At 36.5% G+C, this 22,324-nt stretch overlaps 3 protein-coding genes across 3 annotated transcripts; all 3 read right to left on the reverse strand.

Annotated features, from left to right (window-relative positions):
- Positions 1-5,259: 5,259 nt before the first annotated feature.
- LOC148588020 (protein ALWAYS EARLY 3-like) lies at positions 5,260-6,105 on the reverse strand. The gene is made up of 3 exons (XM_088512425.1): positions 5,943-6,105; positions 5,666-5,846; positions 5,260-5,393 (listed from the first exon to the last, which is right to left on the reverse strand). The coding sequence occupies exons 1-3, from the start codon at positions 5,978-5,980 to the stop codon at positions 5,307-5,309; spliced, it is 306 nt and encodes a 101-aa protein (XP_088368551.1). The 5' UTR covers positions 5,981-6,105; the 3' UTR covers positions 5,260-5,306.
- A 963-nt stretch (positions 6,106-7,068) lies between these two features.
- Positions 7,069-16,152, reverse strand: LOC148588021 (uncharacterized). The gene is made up of 8 exons (XM_088512413.1): positions 16,082-16,152; positions 8,780-9,039; positions 8,431-8,672; positions 8,084-8,335; positions 7,882-7,974; positions 7,701-7,805; positions 7,242-7,594; positions 7,069-7,140 (listed from the first exon to the last, which is right to left on the reverse strand). The coding sequence occupies exons 2-8, from the start codon at positions 9,024-9,026 to the stop codon at positions 7,092-7,094; spliced, it is 1,341 nt and encodes a 446-aa protein (XP_088368539.1). The 5' UTR covers positions 9,027-9,039; positions 16,082-16,152; the 3' UTR covers positions 7,069-7,091.
- LOC148588022 (uncharacterized) lies at positions 10,215-13,675 on the reverse strand. Its single transcript, XM_088512351.1, has 3 exons — positions 13,669-13,675; positions 11,463-12,085; positions 10,215-10,220 (listed from the first exon to the last, which is right to left on the reverse strand). The coding sequence occupies exons 1-3, from the start codon at positions 13,673-13,675 to the stop codon at positions 10,215-10,217; spliced, it is 636 nt and encodes a 211-aa protein (XP_088368477.1).
- Positions 16,153-22,324: the final 6,172 nt, after the last annotated feature.

Consider the following 22,324-nt stretch of genomic DNA (forward strand, 5'->3'; position numbering starts at 1 on the left):
TAAGTAGAGAGATATGAACCTCTTCCTATGTTAAATTGCACTACTGGAAGCTAAGTTTATAACACCAATATTGTAATTAATGGCCCTTTAATAAGACTTTAAGAATGTTAGAAATACAAAAAAATTATTATGTTCTTGACCACGAGTCCCATGTTCTGCGTGCAACCCTCTCAATTTATTTTAATCACATGAATCTTTTTAACGTATTCAATTTGTATGGAAATGAGTGAAGTATCTTAAAACTCAAATTATGGATTAAACATAAACCACCGTGTAATGACTGGTCGGACAATGATTGGTAAGAAATAATAAGAAAGTATGTCACTTGTGCAACCTGTATTTGTATTCAATAATTATAGAGTTCAAATTTATTAACATTATTCATCTCAAATTTATAAATTATTGTATGAATTAAAAACATGGCACATGAGCAACCTGGATTTTTATTTAATAATTATCTTTTGATTATGTTACCACGCAATTAATGTGCTTTTAACTAGGGGCGGAACTACCCTATAGCCAAGCTCGCCAAGCTAAATGGTGGTCCTTGCCCAAAACCAAAGTTGTCTTTATTCATTGTCATTTCTTGTTAAGTAGAGAGATATGGACCTCTCCAATATTGTAATTAATGGTCTTTTAATAAGACTTGAAAAATGTTAAAACTACCAAAAAAAAAAAAAAAAAACTAATATGTTCTTTACAATGCATCCCTCGTTCCTCGTGCAAGTCTCCCAATTTATTTTAATCACATGAATCTTTTTAACGTATGCAATTTGTATGAAAATGAGCGAAGTACATTAAAACTCAAATTATGGATAAAACTTAAACCGCCGTGTGATTAAATGCTAGACAAGGAGTTCTAAGAAATAATAATAAAGTATGTCACTTGTGCAACTTGTATTTGTATTTAATAATTATAGAGCTCAAATTTATAACGTTACGCAGCTCAAAGGCAAAACTACCCTATAGCCAAGACCCCCAAGCTATAAGGTGGTCCTTGCCCAAAATTGAAGTTGCTTTATTCGTTGTCATATCTTGTTAAGTATAGAGATATAGACCTCTTCCTATGCTAAATTGCACTATTGGAAGCTAAGTTTATAGCACCATTATTGTAATTAATGACATTTTAATTAGACGTTAAAAATGTTAAAAATACAAAAGAAAAAAAAAAATTTGTTCTTTATAACGCGTCCCTCGTTCCTAGTGCAAGCCTAGCTCCTAATTTATTTTACTCAAATGAATCTTTCTAGCATTTGCAATTTGTATGAGAAGGAGTGAAGTACCTTAAAACTCAAATTATGGATTAAAGTTAAAACACTATGTGATGAAATGTCGGACAAGGAGTTCTAAGAAATAATAATAAAGTATGTTACTTGTACAACCCGTATTTGTATTTTATAATTATAGAGCTCAAAAATTTATTAAAGTTACGCAGCTCAAATTTATTAATTATAATTTGAATTAAAAACATGGCACAAGTGCAACCTTTATTTTTCTTGAATAATTAACTTTTGATAATGCTACCACACAATGTGTTATTAATTAGGGGCGGAACTACCCTATTGCCAAGCCCGCTGCTATAAGGTGACCCTTGTCCAACACCAAAGTCTCCTTTATTCATTGTCATATCTTGTTAAGTACTGAGATATGGACCTCTTTCTTTTATAAATTGCACGATTGGAAGCTAAGTTTATAGTACCAATATTGCATTTAATGACCTTTTAATAAGACTTGAATAATATAAGAATTACAAAAAAAAATTATTATGTTCTTTACAACATGTCCCACGTTCCTCTTGCAACCCTCCCAATTTTTTTAATCACATGAATCTTTTTAGCGTATGCAATTTGTTTGAAATGAAGTGAAGTACCATAACACTCGAATTATCGATTAAACATAAACAACGATGTGATGATAGGTAAAACAAGCAGTTCTAAGAAATAATAAGAAAGTATGTCACTAGTGCAACCAGTATTTGCATTTAATAATTATAGAGCTCAAGTTTAATAACATTATTGAGCTCATATTTATTAATTTTGGTTTGAATTAAAAACATGGCACAAATGCAACCTGTATTTTTATTTAATAATTATCTTTTGATTATGCTACCACGCAATGTCTTTTTAACTATGGGTGGAACTGCCCTATAGCCAAGCCCTCCAAGCTATAAGGTGGTCGTCGCCCAAAACCTAAGTTGCCTTTATTCATTGTCATTTCTTGTTAAGTAGAGAGATATGGACCTCTCCAATATTGTAATTAATGATCTTTTAATAAGACTTAAAAATGTTAGAAATACGAAAAAAAAAAAAAAAACTATTTATTTTCTTTACAACGTTTCCCTTGTTCCTCGTGCAAGTCTCCCAAATTATAAATTAAACATAAACCACTGTGTGATGATTGGTTGGCCGACAAGGATTGGTAAGAAACAATAAGAAAGTATGTCACTTGTGCAACCTTTATTTGTATTCAATAATTATAGAGATCAAATTTATTAACATTATTCATCTCAAAATTTATAAATTATTGTTTGAATTAAAAACATGGCACATCATGAGCAACCTGGATTTTAATTTAATAATTATCTTTTGATCATGTTACCACGCAATGTGCAATTAACTAGGGGCGGAACTACCCCACAGGCAAGCCCGCCAAGCTAAAAGGTGGTCCTTGCCAAAAACAAAAGTTGCCTTTATTCATTGTCATTTCATGTTAAGTAGAGAGATATGGACATCTCCAATATTGTAATTAATGACCTTTTAATAAGACTTAAAAATGTTAGAAATACACAAAAAAAAAAAAAAAACTATTTATGTTCTTTACAACATTTCCCTTCTTCCTCGTGCAAGTCTCCCAATTTATTTTAATCACATGAATATTTTTAACGTATTCAATTTGTATGGAAAGGAGTGGAGTACCTGAAAACTCAAATTATGGATTAAACTTAAACCACCGTGTGATTACACGTCGGACAAGAAGTTCTAAGAAATAATTAGAAAGTAAGTCACTTTTGCGATCTGTACACGTATTTAATAATTTTAGAGCTCAAATTTATTAATTATAGTTTGAATTAAAAAGATGGCACAAGTACAACCTGTATTTTTATTTAATAGTTGACTTTTGATCATGTTATCATGAAATGTCTGATTAACTATGGGTAGAACTATCATATAGCCAAGCCCCCCAAGCTATAAGGTCGTCCTTTCCCAAAACAAAATTTGCCTTTATTCAATGTCATTTCTTGTTAGGTAGAGGGATATTGACCTCATCTTATGTTAAATTGCACTATTAGATGCTAAGTTTGTAGCACCAATATTGTAATAAATGGACTTTTAATAAGAATTGAAAATGTTAGAAATACAAAAAAAAAAAAAAAAAAAAAACCAATTATGTTCTTTACAACGTTACCCTCGTTCCTCGCGCAAGCATCCCAATTTATTTTAATCACATGCATCTTTCTAACATATGCAATTTGTATGAAAATGAATCTTAAAACTCAAATTATGGATTAAACTTAAACCACTGTGTGATATTGACGGGTCGGACAAGGGGTTCTAAGAAATAATAAGAAAGTATGTCACTTGTGCGACTTGTATTTGTATTTAATAATTATAGAGCTCAAATTTAATAACATTATTCAGTTTAAATATATTAATTATAGTTTGAATTAAAAACAAGGCACAAGTGCAACTTATATTTTTATTTAGTAATTATCTTTTGATCAAGCTACCATGCAATATGTTATTAACTAGGGGCGGAACTACACCATAGCCAAGCCCCCAAGCTATAAGGTGATCCTTGCCAAAAACCAAAGTTTCCTTTATTCATTGTCATTTCTGGTTAAGTAAAGAGATATGAACCTCTTCCTATCTTAAATTGCACTATTGGAAGCTAAGTTTATAGCACTAATATTGTAATTAATGGCCCTTTAATAAGACTTTAAGAATGTTAGAAATACAAAAAAAAATTATTATGTTCTTTACGACGAGTCCCACGTTCCGCCACTACAAGAAATTAGGTCTTTAGGGGCGACTCAAAGTCGACCCTAAAAGTCCTAAAGTGGACGCTGTTGCCAACAGCGTCGACTTTTGGACCCTAAAAGTGTCGACGCTAATAGTCCGACCCTAATGCTCATACGTGTGATCATCAGCGTCCACTTCAAGTCGACCCTAATGATAACTTTTAGCGTCCACTTTATCGACCCTAAAAGTCACATTTTTTGACCCTAAAAGTGATGTAAAAAAAAGTCATAGTCGACGCTAATGGTTAACCATTAGCGTCGACTTAAATTGGACGCTAATAGTTAACCATTAGCGTCCACAAAGTGGACCCTAATGGTCCTAAAAAAATTAAAAAAAAATTAACTATCAGCGTCCAAATAAAAGTGGACGCTGATTAGTTAACCATTAGCGTCCACAAAGTGGACGCTAATGGTCCTAAAAAAATAAAAATAAAAAACTATCTATCAGCGTCGGCTTAGGGTCGACCCTATTGATAACTTGTAGCGTCCACTTTATGGACCCTAAAAGTCACAATTTTTTGACCCTAAAGGTAATGTAAACGGAACCCATAGTCGACGCTAATGGTTAACCATTAGCGTCGACTTAAAGTGGACGCTAATAGTTAACCATTAGCGTCCACAAAGTGGACCCTAATTGTCCTAAAAAATTTTTAAAAAAAATAATCTACGATCGATCGCACAATGTGTACGATCGATCGCAGTACCAGAAGGTGTTCGAGATTTTGCGATCGATCGCACAATGTGTGCGATCGATCGCAGTACCAGAAGGTGTTTGTGATGTTGCGATCGATCGCACAATCGTGTGCGATCGATCGCAGACCCAGACCCAGACCCAGGGAACCAAATTACTTACATATGCAAACCAGTTTCATTTCTGAATTTAAGATCAAATTTCATACAAATTTATTAACTTTAGTTATCAAGAATCTCACCATAACTAACTACTAAAACTAGAAGAAATTATTAACTGAATGACAAACCCGCTCCAAACTATCTAATAACTGGGATGCAAAAGAAACTATTTTCTGCCAAGAGGTTTAGTAGATTCAATCCTCCAGCTTGCAATTAATAGAAGTAAATAAGCACTATGACCCTTATTCAAATCTGTAAGAACGCGTTCAAGACAAAGCAGTGACAAGTATTAAGAAAAAAACAAAAGAAATATTAAACCAGGTCATACCCTGGTCATTAGTTCATGCAAATCAATTACATTAAAATAAAGCGCAATAGATTATACAAGAAAGGTGAAAATAGTGCTTAATTTTACGGATTCTAGTTATAAATCAATCTAACAGTAATGGACGCTACCAACCCAGTTTGTAATGTAGAGAGCCTCCACCATCTCAACGGATCCGTTATGTACTACAGCAGCCACCTGGATATGCACAGAAGTCAATAATAGAAAAGAGACCAAAAACAAAACTGGAGCACATTAGAAATTGTCTCATTAGAACAGAAAATTTTATTGTAAACAGTATTACAGGGAGAAAGCATGAAAAATGTTTGCATATGTATGCATAACCAAATTAGATATCAAGTTACACCACAAAAATTAGAAGCTGCTTATATAATGAAAGACAACCAATTATGGCTAATTAAGTAAATCCCAAAAGAGTAAATAAAACACAACGTCAAATAAAGGCATACCTTCTTCCAGTCTTTTCCATATTTCCAATAGGCTTGATAAAAATGCTCAAGCTCCTCCTTGCTCCATTGAGGTCCTAACTTATCAGAATATTTCCTTTTCTGTGCATAAAATACAGCAGCCAAATGCGGACAATGCGGCCCCATCAAGAACCAAAGCAGAATCACATGGACTTTCCACCACCTAAAAAGAAATCAAACTACTGCTTAAACATCCCAAATTGAAAAAACAAAAAAGACACAGAATTTAAATGAAGATAAGGATGAGGAAAAGGCTAACCTTGGGCACAGCTCCAGAGTAAACCTTGTTGAGCACATTGCAGAGAATGATCCCACCTCTCAATCCTAGCCGTAACTCCTGCTCCAACGGCTCCGCCGGCAAATCCTTCGCCCCCACTACTCCCACCATCTTCCTCAGCCACCCCGCCGCTTCGTTCCTTCTCGACGCTATCAATCACCAAAACAAAACAAACCCATCAACCACTCTCTCCCATTCATTCACCACAACTAACACATCTTATACCTCTTTATCCTATAATTATGAAAATGATATAATATAAAGGGCAAACATATCATGAATAATGGCTTAAAACTACAAAACGACACCTATCATTGGAAACAGAAGCCGAAAACCACAAATATTGGCAAAGTTTAAAAGTTTAACACCTTTTAGAGAAGAGTACTATGCATTAACACTACTTCACCACATCAGACAACAATCTTCAAACTAATCTAAATGCTCACAAGCAACGTAACTCAAAATGACTAACCTCATCAAAATCATCAAAAATATGTGAGAACTGCCCCATGAACCAAACCTGCCAAGGGAGAAAACTATTAAATATATGTTTTACAATCTATGGCCAGGAAAATTTCAAAACCCAAAATAAAATACTTATCTGCATCATCTTCCTTGCCAATTCATCCTCATAAGCAATTTGAGTAATCTACCACAATGAACCAATATATGATATCAAGACAATAAGAATGAAACCCAACATGATAGAGAAAGAAATACTAAAAATGTGTTTGTTCATGAAACATATTAAAGTAAGAACCTGCTTGGGTAGTTTAACTTTCTTGTACTCTTATCATCCTGCATACACTTAAAAATAAAATTTAGAAAGATATTATTACTCCCTTGCATTGTTTACTCAAAGCTCTTTAACCTTGATAAACATGTCAAGGGAGATTTACTAACTCAAAAGTTCGTGAACCAAAAATTTTGCGAATATCTTAACATAATATAAACCAAATAAAAAGTACCAACAAATATACATTACCAAACAGATCACGATCAACAAATACTCAAATACACAATAGCAAATAGAAAGTACCAACAACTATCCAAATACATAGTATCAAAAAAAAAATCTGAAATATGGTATCAAAAAGTACATCATAAATAAATGGTTATTTCAAAGCTCCCTCAATTGTTGGCTTCACTTGATGCACCTCCAAGCAAGCTCCCTCCAGACCTAAGAAGAATAGAATTTCATATAATGATTAATAAGCTTTTTAACGATTACTTAGTATGTGTGTTTTTGTAAAATTAATGCATAGATATAGTTTCACTAACCCTCCAATACGTGACATTAAGAACTCAACAGTGGCTTTCAATTTGTTGGTTTCCTCAACGTTGGCTTGCAAATTCTCTCTATACTGATGAAGTTCGATTCTAGTCTGTTGAAGCTCGCTTTGAGTATCTTCTTGTCTTTTCCTACACTCGTCATGGTTGTCGAAGTGGGTGAACGCTTGAGATGAAGTACTTAAAGGGGTAGGAATAAGACCGCATCCCATTCCTCTAACGTGACCAGATCGTCGGCCCCCTAGCACTTGTGTGACTATTTCTTGCATTCGGTCCTCGACACTTGTCCCCTCCACACTGCCTTCCTCTAAGGCCTCACTGGTTGTTAATTCTTGCATCTGAAGCTGCACAAGTCATAGTTGGCTTTAGTTTAATATATACTTCATGCAAGTTTACTATTCATGTTCTTCACTAATCAACTTAATAATCGGAGCGTAAACATTTACTTACATATAGAGTTTTGCATTTGTCGTTCACAAACTCTTTATCTTTTTTTCTTGTATGGGTAGCCTCATATAGTTCAACAGGATTGGGCTTCACTTTTGTTTCTTGTTCCTACACATAATACATATAATCAAAGTTTACACTAAATAATGTTACTTTAATTAAATTATAAAAAAGAGACACTTACCTTTTTGTAAATGACGTTAACAAATGAACAAGTGCCAGCTGTGTGATTTGTTTCCAATTTGCTTCTGTTTTTTATATTTCGTGCAGACTTTTTCTATAAAATTTGGAGAAAAAAACAAACACAATTATTCATAAAATGTCCTCAAGTGCATGCAAATTATATCAATCTGAATTTTCTAATCAGTATAATAATATATATTTACCTTCCATTTATCGTCATCAAATGAGTCGCATATTAGGTTCCACTGTTCAGGACCATATCCTGCTGGCACGTTTTCCCTCCCAATAGCCTTAGCCTTGGCAATCCCCTCATCATCGTCTTTATCAATGCCTTCAAAATATTTTTTGTAGTGGTCTCTATACAAGCTGGAACGAATCCTAGCATATGCACGACCCAATTTATTTTCAACAGCTTTGACGTGCTCGTATCGTTCCATATTCAGTGCGAAATTTGACTGATACATAATAGATAAGAAAACAATGGTAAAAAATGTGTCACATTATTTTTTCATACAAAACATATTCATAAACATTACATTGATATTCATACCTGAACATGAAATAATAACTTGTTCTTTTCCTCAGCTGGGACCTTTTTCCATTCACCGTGATGGAGTTCGCACATGTTACGAATAATCTCCCCAATCTTGCTTGCAAACCATGACGCATTATCGCCTATAGGTGCCCGGTGTCTATTTGGGATGTTTAGCACTAAGGGACCATGCTTAAGTACGTGCTCACTCAACTTCTTACACTTGGCCTTACCCCTTACACTTCTGACAGACGTGGTAGCTGTTATGCAAAACATGGTAACGTAGTAAGTTATATTGTCAAATGTCTATAACAAATCAAAATAATACAAAAATAACATTTCATAAACATATAATTCATGAACTTACAAGATGCAGTAGGGGCGCCTCCCTGTGAATCCAATCCTGCCACTGAGTGAATAGGATCATTAGACTCGTGCGAAGGATGCCTATCCACTGACTCGAGGAGGAGGGGGGGCGAGGGCGCCATTTGCATATCTGTATCACCAAACCCAGAATTGGGAGTCGGACTCTCATGCTCGTCAATAAGGCCCCGACCTTGACCTTGGCCTCGGCCTCGTGCTGCTGGAACACGTTTACGTCCTGTTGTTGTCATTGTTATGATCAATCTGCAAACAACTCAAAAACGAAAAAAATATATTAGTCAAATTATAACCATATAGTATGTTCAATATTTTTGACAAACAAACAATAATTATGCTAGTAAAAAAAACAAACAAACACCACAATACATGTATATATATAGAGAGAGAGAGAGAGCATCAACTTCATTAAATATGCTAATACACTTTGTACTTACACCAAATGTGAGCTTATGTTCAACACATATCATCATCAGATTCATATTCAGAATCTGTATCACTGTTACTTGAAGATGATTGTTCGTGTTCAGAGTCCTCTTCGTGTTCAGAGTCTATATCGTTGTCGCTACATAACTCCTCTTCCTCATCAAAGTTTGTATCATAGTCCTCGTTCGACAAGTTATCGTTGGCAAACATGCTTGCATCAAGTTGAATATATAATTCATCAATTGCTATTGTCGCATCATCTCTACGTAATTGAGTGGAGGCTTCAACATTTGCTTCATCAACGAAGACCATATTACCCCCAACACATTCACCTTCCTGGTATACGTCATCACTGAGTCTTTCGTCATCTTCTGTATTATCTCCCTTTTGTACTGTTGGAATATCATAGATGTCCCTATTGATCCACTTCTGCACCACTTTCCAATTACCACCCAATTTGGGATCATCCAAGTAAAACACTTGCGAAGCTTGACATGCTAAGATGAACGGGTCGGATTCACACCATGTACGAGAAGTATTAACAATCGTGAAGCCTTGGTCCATTTGTATTCCTGTTGCACTCCCAGTGTCCCACCAATCGCACTCAAACAAGTACACGAGATTTTGGCCAGGGTAACGTAACTCTAGAATATTTTTTAACTCACCATAATACTCAGTTATTGAGGTTTCGTCCTCACCTGAAACAGAAACACCACTGTTCTGGGTAGTACGAGTTTCTGCACATTCTTTCGTGTGGTACCTAACACCATTCACGATGCAACCTCTGTACGATCTAACATGACGATCAGGCCCGCATGCAAGATCATATAATTGTTTTGAGCCATTGTCTGCAGTACACCCACTATTGTATAAACGTTTATGGAACCAACGTTCAAAGTTAGCCTCATGTTTTTTCTCAATGTCATGGCCGCCTTCTCTTTTGATCATATTATAATGTTCACTGCATGAAAAATAAACATATTCGTAAATGATCATCACCGCTAAAATTATAACATGTCGTAACAGGTAAAACACAAAGATCATTACTAAACTTACTCCAAATATGACGCCGTTTCGTTACAGTTGGTAAGCACATACCATCGTGCCCTATCAAAATCATTAGCATTCAGTGTTACTAATTTAGCTGCTCCTAACGGCCGAACTCGTTGGGAGAACACATCCAAGCGCTGGCTCATTTCTACTTCCTCAACGTCAACATTTCTCCGTTCACGGTTCCATCTTGTCTCAATCCCCCGAAGATACCTGGAACAGAAGGTCAAGCTCTCCTCAGCTAGGTAACACTCGGCAATAGACCCCTCTGGACGCGCTTTGTTACGTGTCCACTTCTTATATCTTCCAAGTTCTCTTTCGAACGGATACATCCAACGGTTTTGTACAGGACCGGCAAGCTCGGCCTCCCGAGGTAAATGAAGTGCTAGATGGATCATAACATCAAAAAAAGCTGGCGGAAATATTTTTTCCATTTTGCATAAAATTATTACAATATCGACTTTCATTTGTTTCAGGATATCAACTTTCAACGTCCGTGCACATAACTGCGTAAAAAAGGTACTCAACTCGGTCAATGTTGTTCGTATTTCCGACGTAGAGAAATTTCGAATTGCAACAGGAAGCAAGCGCTGTAAGAAGACATGACAATCGTGGCTTTTCATACCCGAAATTTTACCAGGAAGCTTGTTCACACATCGACCAATGTTAGATGCATACCCGTCAGGAAATTTAACACCTAACAACCACTCACATAAACTCTTCTTCTCATCTCTTGTCAATGTGTACTTCGCAAGTGGCATCCTATAAGTTTCACCATTTGGCTGCACATGCAATTCTTTACGTATACCCATCAACTGTAAATCTCTTCGTGCCTTGACTGTGTCCTTGGTCTTCCCATCAATATTCATCAACGTACCATAGATACTTTCACATATGTTCTTCTCAATATGCATTACATCTAAATTGTGACGTACTTTCAAACTTGACCAGTAAGGCAACTCAAAGAAAATACTTCTCTTCTTCCAATTCAACACAACATCTGTGTACTTTCTCTTTCTCCCGCTTGTTTTTCGAAATTGTAAACCCTCAGCATCCCTTAGCTGTTTCAACAATTGACTTGCAGACAATTCTTCAGGTTCCAATCTATGCTCCTCTGTACCATCGAACAAATCTCCTCTTTTTCGCCATGGATGCTCTTGAGGAAGCCACCGACGATGACACATAAAGCACACCTTATGCCCATACTTCAAATACCTGAACGATGTATCCTTATTACATACTGGACATGCAAGATTTCCAGTTGTAGACCACCCAGATAATTTTCCATATGCGGGAAAATCATTTATAGTCCATAGTAATGTCGCATGCAATTGAAATGTCTCTTTCTTTGATGCATCGTACACGCGTATGCCTTCATTCCATAAATCTTTCAAGTCATCAACCAATGGGCGCAAATATACATCAAGATTCTTTCCGGGATCTGAAGGCCCAGGGATAATAAGGGACAACATCAAATTTGGACTCTTCATACACATCCACGGAGGGAGATTGTACACCGTGAACATTACTGCCCATATGCTATATGTTGTACTCATATTACCATATGGGTTGAAACCATCACTTGCTAAACCAAGCCGCACATTGCGGGAATCACTTGCAAACCACTCATATCTTTTATCAAACTCTTTCAATACAATAGAATCGGCAGGGTGTCTGAGAGTATTGCCATCATCTTCTCGACCTTCTTTGTGCCACCGCATTTCCTTGGCCATTTCTTTTGTCATAAACAACCGTTGTAACCTTGATTTTATTGGGAAATACCGTAAGACCTTTTGAGGAATATTACTTTTTTTTCCTTTGCCATCAATCCATCTTGAATTGTTGCACTTTGGGCATACCACTTTGTCTGCATGTTCTTTCCAAAAAAGCACACAACCATTCTTGCATGCGTGTATCTTATCGTAACCGAATCCCACGTGTCGCCTAAACTGTATTGCTTCTCTATACGAGCGTGGCAATGTCTCTCCATCTGGGAGGGCCATCTTTATCAAGTCAATCATCATATCAAACGCCTTGTTACTCATGTTGCAGAACGCCTTTATATGAAGCATCTTCAGTACAAAAGCAATTTGTGTAAATTTCTTGCAGCCTGGATAAAGTTCTCGTAAACCATCTTCCCAAAATCGGTGGAAGGAGCTTGTTTGTTCGTGATCATCAGTTGGGGGGCCCTGTGAAGTAGAGGATTCTCCGATGTTAGCATCAACAAATGTCCCCATACATACATCGTCTAACAATTCTTCAACTGCATCAACCTCCTCCATCATTTCAGTTGTATGTGTGTGCATGTTTGTAGAAGTGTTTACCCTAAAATGATCTTCTTCCCCGTGAAATATCCATCGAGTGTATGCCGGAGTAAATCCATTCATATACAAGTGACCCTTCACCTCGCTAATATGAGAATAATATCTATTTGCACAATCACGGCATGGACACTTTGTCATATCACGTGAATCAACTGATTTAACTGCCATTCCCATGAATTCTTCCACACCTTTTTGAAATCGCTCTGAACATCGAGTACTTTCCCGCATCCAACTCCTATCCATATTGATGTCCCTATTAGAGGTTATTCGTTGCGTACATGTACGCACACAAGGGAATTAGAAGATCAGATTCTTAAGAATTAATAGAATTAAATGGGAGGTCTGTTCTCAAATATTGATGCTAGCTCAATGCCATGTTACCTAACAAAATATTCTAGAAGTGGGTTAGTAGTTTAGAACAAATTTCTATTTGTAATTTATTTACTTGTTTAGCTCAATGACAGTTTTACATTTTTTACCATTGTTGTTAGCTTTGATATTTATTATAGAATGTTGTCTTGCTTCAAGTTTACTGTGCTACTTTCTTATTGAACTTAAATGGAAAAGACAATACAATCATGTACTATATCAACTTTGATAACATAAGTTGATGTGAACTAGAAAATTAATAACATAATCCTAATATAAGAATAAGACTTAATACTAATAAACAAGTAATAATAAGAGAAGAAGCAAGGTTTAATAGGTTACAAGAGAAGAAGAGAGGTTTAATGCAACCACAAGATAAGAAGGGAGAGATGCAGTGGGAATACAAGTTTTCAGGCTTCAGCACGTAGTGCGATCGATCGCACCACCAGAGAGTAAAGCCTCTCTGGTTTTGCGATCGATCGCACCATCAGGGGCTTCAGCACGTAGTGCGATCGATCGCACAACCAGAGAGTAAACCTCTCTGGTAGTGCGATCGATCGCAATATCAGGGGCTTCAGCACGTATTGCGATCGATCGCACCACCAGAGAGGTTTTACTTGTAGTGAGTGCGATCGATCGCACTATCATCTATCCCACAAACAAGTTAGTTTATGCTTTACTCCAATCAACACATATCTCTACAAACCCCACATTTATACAGGTAAACAATTAATGACATGGCTATACATGACCGTGTGTGCACCCACCCACCCGTGCATATGAATACATACACATAATTAACCATATGTTACATCAAATACTTGGCTAAAAAAGATTATCTTGCGTCGACGTGCCTAGTAAGTGTGTTGTCCCATAATCTATCTTTACACGGTTTTTATAACCCAAGAAAGTTGCTAGTTACTCAACTTTGCAATTTATGGCCATACGGGGTCTATATTGCCTCCTTATGCTTTTATTGAGATAAATTACAGTGTTTTTTTTTTTTTTTTTTTTTCATTCCTTTTTCTTTTGGCAAATGAGGTGTTTGGAGATTTTTAAGCATCTGACTAGTGCCTGGGCATATGCGGTCCCCTCATCCCAAACACGCTGATGACTAGTTGCAAGTATTATAATGTTTGTATTTTTGGATAGTAATTTCTTTCCTGCATTTATTCTTCATTTTCATACAATTTCAGGTACCCAATTCTTGATATAGTCCTTCGCGCAATTGAAGCTCTTTCTGCTTTAGATGGTTATTCTCAAGAAATCTGTTCAAATAAGTAACTTTTTAGACTGGCTTGTGATCAGATGGTCATACTTCCTGAAAAAGTTGAGGTACATTTGAGCTTGCAGTACTGGTATATTATATGGTTAATTATGTACTTTTTCTTTTTTAGCCAATACTTTTTTAGCCAATCGCTTCAAGTGTACGTCAAACTTATACATACACAAATTATCTTGCGTCGGATTTGGAGCCAAATACTTGTTTTCATGTTACTTGTAAGGCAAGGGTGTTTCTTTTGTTATGTTTTTTATGTGATTCTTTTCAACTATTTCTAAGTTGGTATCTTAGGGTCAGAGATGTAAATAGGTGCAACAGAATTAGTGGCAACCTTGGCTGTGGTTGAGCTTTTTTGAGCGTCAGGTTATTTTTGGTACCCTTATCCACTATATATTTAGCTCTTCAATGATTATGGCTCACATATTTTATTGTCAAGTATGTGTACCCTATCATTAGCAACTTAAGATTATTGGCTCAAATATTTTATTTTTATTGTGTTTTCTTTTGAAAAAAAATTGTAAGTAACATATTTTATTGTCAAGTACGCTGTTTCTCACTCTTTCAGGCACCACAACTTTGAGGAAGACATCACTATAAAAATTGTCTTATTGAAACAGGGTCACTATTAATTTCAAGCCCCTAAGGACCTAGTCTCAAGATACTTAAACCCAGTTAGCAGACCAAGAGATCCATATAAAAGAGAAGTGCATCTTAAATCCTAGGTGATTAGTCCCTAATACCATAATGACACTAATCAAGCCACTTCTTGGCAAATTAATTTTTGGTGAGATTTCCACCGGCAGGTCCCCTGCACGAGGGCGAGGGGTGTGTACATTGAAAAATATTCAAGAAGAAGCCTGAGATAGAACTAGGGCTGGCCGCTTAGATATGAGCTTCTGGAAACCATTTATTAATGAACTCCAAGTGCCGGATAGAAGATACTTGCAAGAACACAACAGTTGGTAGCAACTGAAAATTGTTCCAACCAATTGGGGCAGACAAAGATCACACTATGGCATTTACTACAACAACAACTACATAAAAAGAGATTTTTTGGGGATGGGGTTGGGGGAGGAGAAATGACAAATAATTTTCAAAATTAAAATTTTGTGGTATTATTAATTAGCTTATTAACCCAAAATTCATAGACTTATTGGTAGTACAATATCATTAAAGTGAGATAAAAGCCATACTTGACAATAAAAAAATCAATACCAATTTTGCATTACTTTGTTTGAATTTTCTAGTGTCAATGTAGATCGTGTTAAACGTTTTGGACGAACTATTTTCATTATTATGGCTATTGGGGCCTAATTGCTAGCTGGTTCGTTCAAGGGTGGAACTTATACTCTTACTATTTAATTTCATTGGTAATTTTGAGTTATTGTTGAGTTTATTATTTGATTTTTTTGATGGACGCATGCTTAGGATCGAAGCAGAACCTTCTGATTTATATGCCAAATACTTGTTGCTTTAGCCAAATACTTGTTTTCATATATAATCAACACATATCTCTACACAAGCTTGAAATGATCTCTACAAACCCCACAAACAAGTGGCATCCTATAAGAGTATATAGGTTAAATTTTGTCCGACCCTAAATTGTTAAGAGTATATAGGCAACAAAATGAAGAGCAAAATTGAATAAATTTACACCCAACACAAGCTTGAAATGATCAAATATTAGCCTTCTACTATGTTTGAAAATATCCCAATACTAAAAATCACAGGAAACAGTGTAGAAACCACAAAAATCAACCATTTTAGATGCAAAACTGCAACCCATGAACATTGCTGCTGCCCAATAGAAAGAGAAGAAGAGAGGAGAAACTCATACCGGAGAGAAAGCTGCAGGAGAGGGTTAAGTGCGCCGGAGTGAGAGCTGCCGGAGAGAGAACCTTGCGTCGGAGAACTGAGTGAGAGAGAGCGATCGAGAGAGAGAGTGAGTGCTGAATGCTGTATTTCCTCCGAAAATATGAACTGAGTGAGAGTGAGAGTGAGAGAGAGAGAGTGAGAGTACTGAGAGTGAGAGTGCTGCACGTTTAGGGTATCCTCCGAAAATTTGAGCCCCCCGCCAGTTTTTAGCAGATGGCGGCAAATTATTTGGTGTAGCTCATATTTGGGGCATTGTTCTTAAAAAAAAAAAAAATTGACAAAAATATATAACAAAAAAAAGGCTCTAAAATAAATGAGAAAAATATAAAAAAACATTCAGCAAGTTGTAATTTATTTTTTGAAAAAAACATCGTTTTTTTTTTCAATTATTTTATTATTTATTTGTTAAAATAATAGGGGTATTATATGAATATTAAAAATAAGTGGCATTTTTATACAATTTGGTTGTTCGGGAGGCTACTTTAGTATCTTTTTATAATTTTCTAAAAAAAAAAATTATACTACCAATTTTTTAAAAATTATTTATTTATTTATTTGTAATTTTTCTCTTATAATATGTTTTTACTATTATAATATTAACTACAAATTTCGGTTCATAAAATTTTTATGATAAAGATCATTAAGTTGATATTTCTCTTATAATTAGTTATAAAATAATACAAAATCCAAAGATAATATAAGATCAATATAACTAAGGCACTAAGATAATATAAAAAGCTAATAGTTCAATTGAATGTTGGATTGAACCTTCAATTGAATGTTCGATTGAACCTTCAAGTGTATCTAGTTTGATCTATCAATTGATCATACCACAGTCAATGGAACTAATTCATTAGGATCGCTCGGATGTTTGATCGAACATTTAATCCTATCACGATCAATCGAACTAATTCAGTACGATCGATCGGACATTTGATTCTATTATGATCAATCGAACTAATTCATTACTATCGATCAGATGTTTGATCGAAAGATTGATCCTATCGCGATCAATCGAACTAATCTATTAAGATCGATCGGATGTTTGATTGATCATTTAATCATATCACGATCAATCGAACTAATTCATTATGATCAATCGGATGTTTGATCAAACATTTGATCCCATTACGATCGATCAGACTAATATGTAATAGTATCGATCAGAATTGATTTTATCAAATGTTTGATTGAACCTTCAATCATGTCAAGTTGTATTGATTGTATCCCGATCAATTTAAGTAATGCACTAATATAATATAAAATGCTTAGACTTCAATTCAATGTTCGATCGAACATTTAATTTGTTTGAATTTTGTTCGATCATTTGATCTTATCACGATCGATCGATCGAATGCACTAGGTAGGACCAATCGGATATTTGATCAAACCTGATAAGATCAATTGTTTCAATCATTTGATCTTATCACGATCAATCGAACTAATTCATTATGATTGATCGGATATTCGATCAAACCTTCAATTTCAATTGTTTCAAGTTTCATCGATCATTTGATCCTATCATGATCGATTGAACAAATGTACTATGATCAACCGGATATTTGAATGAACCTTTAATTTCGATTGTTTCAATTTTGATTGTCACTTGATCCTATCCTTTCATTGTATCACTATCAAAGTTGTTGTACATTATTCAATAAAAATTAAAATAAAATTAAAATAAAAAAAAAAATTAAATTCTGCCTCTCTTTTAACATTCTGTTCCAGCGATCGATCGCATCCAAGGTGCGATCGATCGCAATCACAGAAAGTATACGTTTGTACATTCTGTGACTGCGATCGATCTCACCCAAGGTGCGATCGATCGCAGTCACAGAAAGTATATGTTTGTACATTCTGTGACTGCGATCGATCGCACCCAATGTGCGATCAATCGCAGTCACAGAATGTACAAACGTATACTTTCTGTGACTGCGATCGATCGCACCTTGGGTGCGATCGATCGCAGTTACAGAAACAGCACATGCATGTCATTTGCTGGCCGAGTGCGATCGATCGCACCATTTGTGCGATCGATCGCAATCGGCCAGCACATCACGTGACCTATTTTAGGTCACTTTCCCCCCCACACCCACAACATTTCATAAACATCCAACACGCACCTCCGGCACTCCTCCACCATTTTTCACCACTCCTCCACTCCTCCACCGTTTTTCACCACCTCTACCACACAGCCACCTCACGGTTCAGTTCTCCGGCAACCATACCAGGTATTTTTCTCCACCTTTGATTTACACCCCTTTCCCCATTCCCATCAACACCCCAACCCCGATTACTTCCCCAACATTTTTTTTTTCTCATATTTCTGCAATTGTGGGTGTTCATCCACCCACATTGCTTTGTTGTGGTTGGATTTTGTTGTTTTTGCAGGGGGGTTTGAGCGGAGTTGGTTTGTTCTTCAATTTTGGCTATCTCTAGTGCACACCAAGTGTTTGTCAAAAGTCCCCAATCAACCTCATCATGCCAAGAGCTCGAGCTTCGTCCTCCCGAGGGTCCGATACCAGAGCCATTTGTCCCCCGCCCACTTTTGAGGAGCGGGAGCTGCTATTTGAGACCACCTTCGCCATTCGCGAAGACTTTCAAAATCTTGAGGCGACTCAATGGGCGGTCGCCGAGTTCAAGCGACGGGGCCTCAACAAGCTTTTCAAGCCGGTCACCACCACTGCCTACAGAAAATTGGTGATCGAGTTCTATGCCAACCTTTGGCATGACTGCAACAACGTGGCGGCCCTCTCTTCCAAAGTGAAAGGCAAAGCTATTGACGTAACACGGGCCGACATTGCTGCTGCCCTTCAATGCAATCATGAGCACCCTCCAGAAGCCGCACAACTTGCTGAGCAACCGGCCAGATTCTACGTGACGGAAATCATTGAGGACATGTGCGATGGGCAATATGCTGATTCCCATCATAATGCCGGCAGCCGATCGAAGCTACCTCAACGGCTTTGGTTTGTGGACTCCATATTACACCGTAATGCTTTTCCGTTGGGGCACAAATCTCAGAGGCGGGATCAATTTCTTCAAACACTCTACGCCTTCCATAAAGATGCTTGGTACTCCATTCCCGACATAATTTGGAACCAAATTCAGAAATTTTGGAATGGGGTGCATGTTGGAGGAGCGGAGTCCACACATTCATGGGGGTTGCCTTTCCCATACTTAATCTCGTACATCCTCCGGAAGAAAGGCATCAAGGGTACCACAGCTGATGAGCCAGTCACTACTACTCCCATATTTGGCATTCGCCAATGGAACAAGAGCTTGTCCCACATGCCCCGGGGACCAGCACCTAGTGCGGAAGAGAGTGAGGCCGAGCCGATGGCCGAAGATGAACCTGAAGTTGAGCCAGAGGCATCTGAGGAGGAGGAACAAAACCGCTCACTTATTGAAGAAATAGCGGGCCTTCGGAGAGAGTTGGCTGGCCAAAGAAAGGAGGCATCCAAAACTTTCAAATTGATGGACAAACGCCTAGACACCATAGAAGAATTGATGCAGTCCATTCTCACCTGGTTGCCACCGCCACCTGCAGGAGCATCATCTTCTGGACAGCAGTGAGCAGGGACCACCGTCTGGCTGAAGACGTTAAACTTAGCGCTCATGGGAGGCACCCCCTAGTTTACCCTTTTTATTTTGTTTAGTATGTTTTAAGTTAATCTTCTTATTTGTCTTTAGTTTTGTTTGTTTTTATTTGTCTTTAGTTTTTAAACTTAGCGCTCATGGGAGGCACCCCCTAGTTTACCCTTTTTATTTTGTTTAGTATGTTTTAAGTTAATCTTTTTATTTGTCTTTAGTTTTGTTTCAATATATTCATCATATCATATATATACACTATTAGATATGTAAAATTTAATATGAATTATGAAATGGGAATTAAGAATTAAGAGTTAAGAATTAAGAATTAAGAATTAAGTTTTCATTCGGGGAATTAAATCCCATTTGGTTAGGAATCATTTGGGGAATCCACTTAAAACTGAAGTCTTCAAATTAGTCCGAATGAAAACTTTATCCTCCAAATGAAACTTCTAACCAAATGGCAAATATATACAAATTAAAATCTTTCTTTAGGAGGATGGAATTGAAATAGAAGAATTTTTCTTTTTTTTAAAAAAAAAAACATATATATATATATATATATATATATATATATATATATATATATATATATATATTGAAACAACTGTACATATGAAATATTAAGTGAAAGGGAGAGCTTTACTTTTACGGTTAAAATTTTATTTTGTTATATTTAACGGTGCATATTGTGTCACTTTATTTGAAAATTTTAAACAATGCAGTGATATATACAAAATTTTAGTGGATGCTATTGGGTATCAACATTTTTTTTTTTTTTTTTTTCATTTTTTTTTTTATTTTCCTGCATACTTGTCATTAGGGTCGACTTTCAAAGTCGACCCTAATGAACATTCTTCAGCGTCCACTTTGAGTGGACGCTATTGGTAAATAATACTCTTTTTTTTTTTTTTTTTTTTTAATTCTTGCACATACTCTTTAGGGTCGACTTTGTCGACCCTAATAGTTTGTCATTAGGGTCGACTTTCAAAGTCGACCCTAATGAACACTCTTCAGCGTCCACTTTGAGTGGACGCTATTGGTAAATAATACTCTTTTTTTTTTATTTTTTTAATTCTTGCACATACTCTTTAGGGTCGACAAAGTCGACCCTAATAGTTTGTCATTAGGGTCGACTTTCAAAGTCGACCCTAATGATCACTCTTCAGCGTCCACTTTAAGTGGACGCTATTGGTAAATAAAATTATTTTTTTTTTATTTTTTTAAATTCTTGCCGATACTCTTTAGGGTCGACTTTGTCGACCCTAATACTTAAGCATTAGGGTCGACACCCAAGTCGACCCTAATGATAACACTTTAGCGTCCACTCGTAGTGGACGCTATTGGTGGTTAAATGGATTTTTTTTTTAATTTTTTTTAATTCCTCCCCGCACTCTTTAGGGTCGACTTTGTCGACCCTAATACTTAAGCATTAGGGTCGACACCCAAGTCGACCCTAATGATAACTCTTTAGCGTCCACTCGTAGTGGACGCTATTGGTGGTTAAATGGATTTTTTTTTTAATTTTTTTTAATTCCTCCCCGCACTCTTTAGGGTCGACTTTGTCGACCCTAATACTTAAGCATTAGGGTCGACACCCAAGTCGACCCTAATGATAACTCTTTAGCGTCCACTCGTAGTGGACGCTATTGGTGGTTAAATGGATTTTTTTTTTAATTTTTTTTAATTCCTCCCCGCACTCTTTAGGGTCGACTTTGTCGACCCTAATACTTAAGCATTAGGGTCGACTTGAGAGTCGACCCTAATGAAAGCTCTTTAGCGTCCACTAAAAGTGGACGCTATTGGTTATGAATATTAGGTTTTTAAAATTTTTTTTTAATTCCTCCCCACACTCTTTAGGGTCGACTTTGTCGACCCTAATACTTAAGCATTAGGGTCGACACTCAAGTCGACCCTAATGATAAATCTTTAGCGTCCACTCTTAGTGGACGCTATTGATGGTTAAATGGATTTTTTTTTTAATTTTTTTTAATTCCTCCCCGCACTCTTTAGGGTCGACTTTGTCGACCCTAATACTTAAGCATTAGGGTCGACACTCAAGTCGACCCTAATGATAACTCTTTAGCGTCCACTCTTAGTGGACGCTATTGGTGGTTAAATGGATTTTTTTTTTAATTTTTTTTAATTCCTCCCCGCACTCTTTAGGGTCGACTTTGTCGACCCTAATACTTAAGCATTAGGGTCGACTCTCAAGTCGACCCTAATGATCACTCTTCAGCGTCCACTCTTAGTGGACGCTATTGGTAAATAAAATGATTTTTTTTTTTTAATTTTTTAATTCATCCATACACTCTTTAGGGTCGACAAAGTCGACCCTAATGATTTTCCCGCCTTTTGAATATTTCCCGCGAGTATATTAGGGTCGAGTTATTAGCGTCCACCCTGGAGTGGACGCTATTATTCATCTTTTGGGTCGACTATTAGCGTCCACTTGGATGTGGACGCTAATACATAACTATTAGGGGCGACTTTCAAAAGTCGCCCCTAATAGTTGAGTATTAGGGGCGACTTTATAGTCGCCCCTAATGAGTCGCCCCTGATGACTCAGTTTCTTGTAGTGCGCGTGCAACCCTCTCAATTTATTTTAATCACA

Source organism: Corylus avellana, chromosome 1 (assembly GCF_965113065.1).
Source record: "Corylus avellana chromosome 1, dhCorAvel1.hap1.2, whole genome shotgun sequence".
Lineage (NCBI taxonomy): Eukaryota > Viridiplantae > Streptophyta > Magnoliopsida > Fagales > Betulaceae > Corylus > Corylus avellana.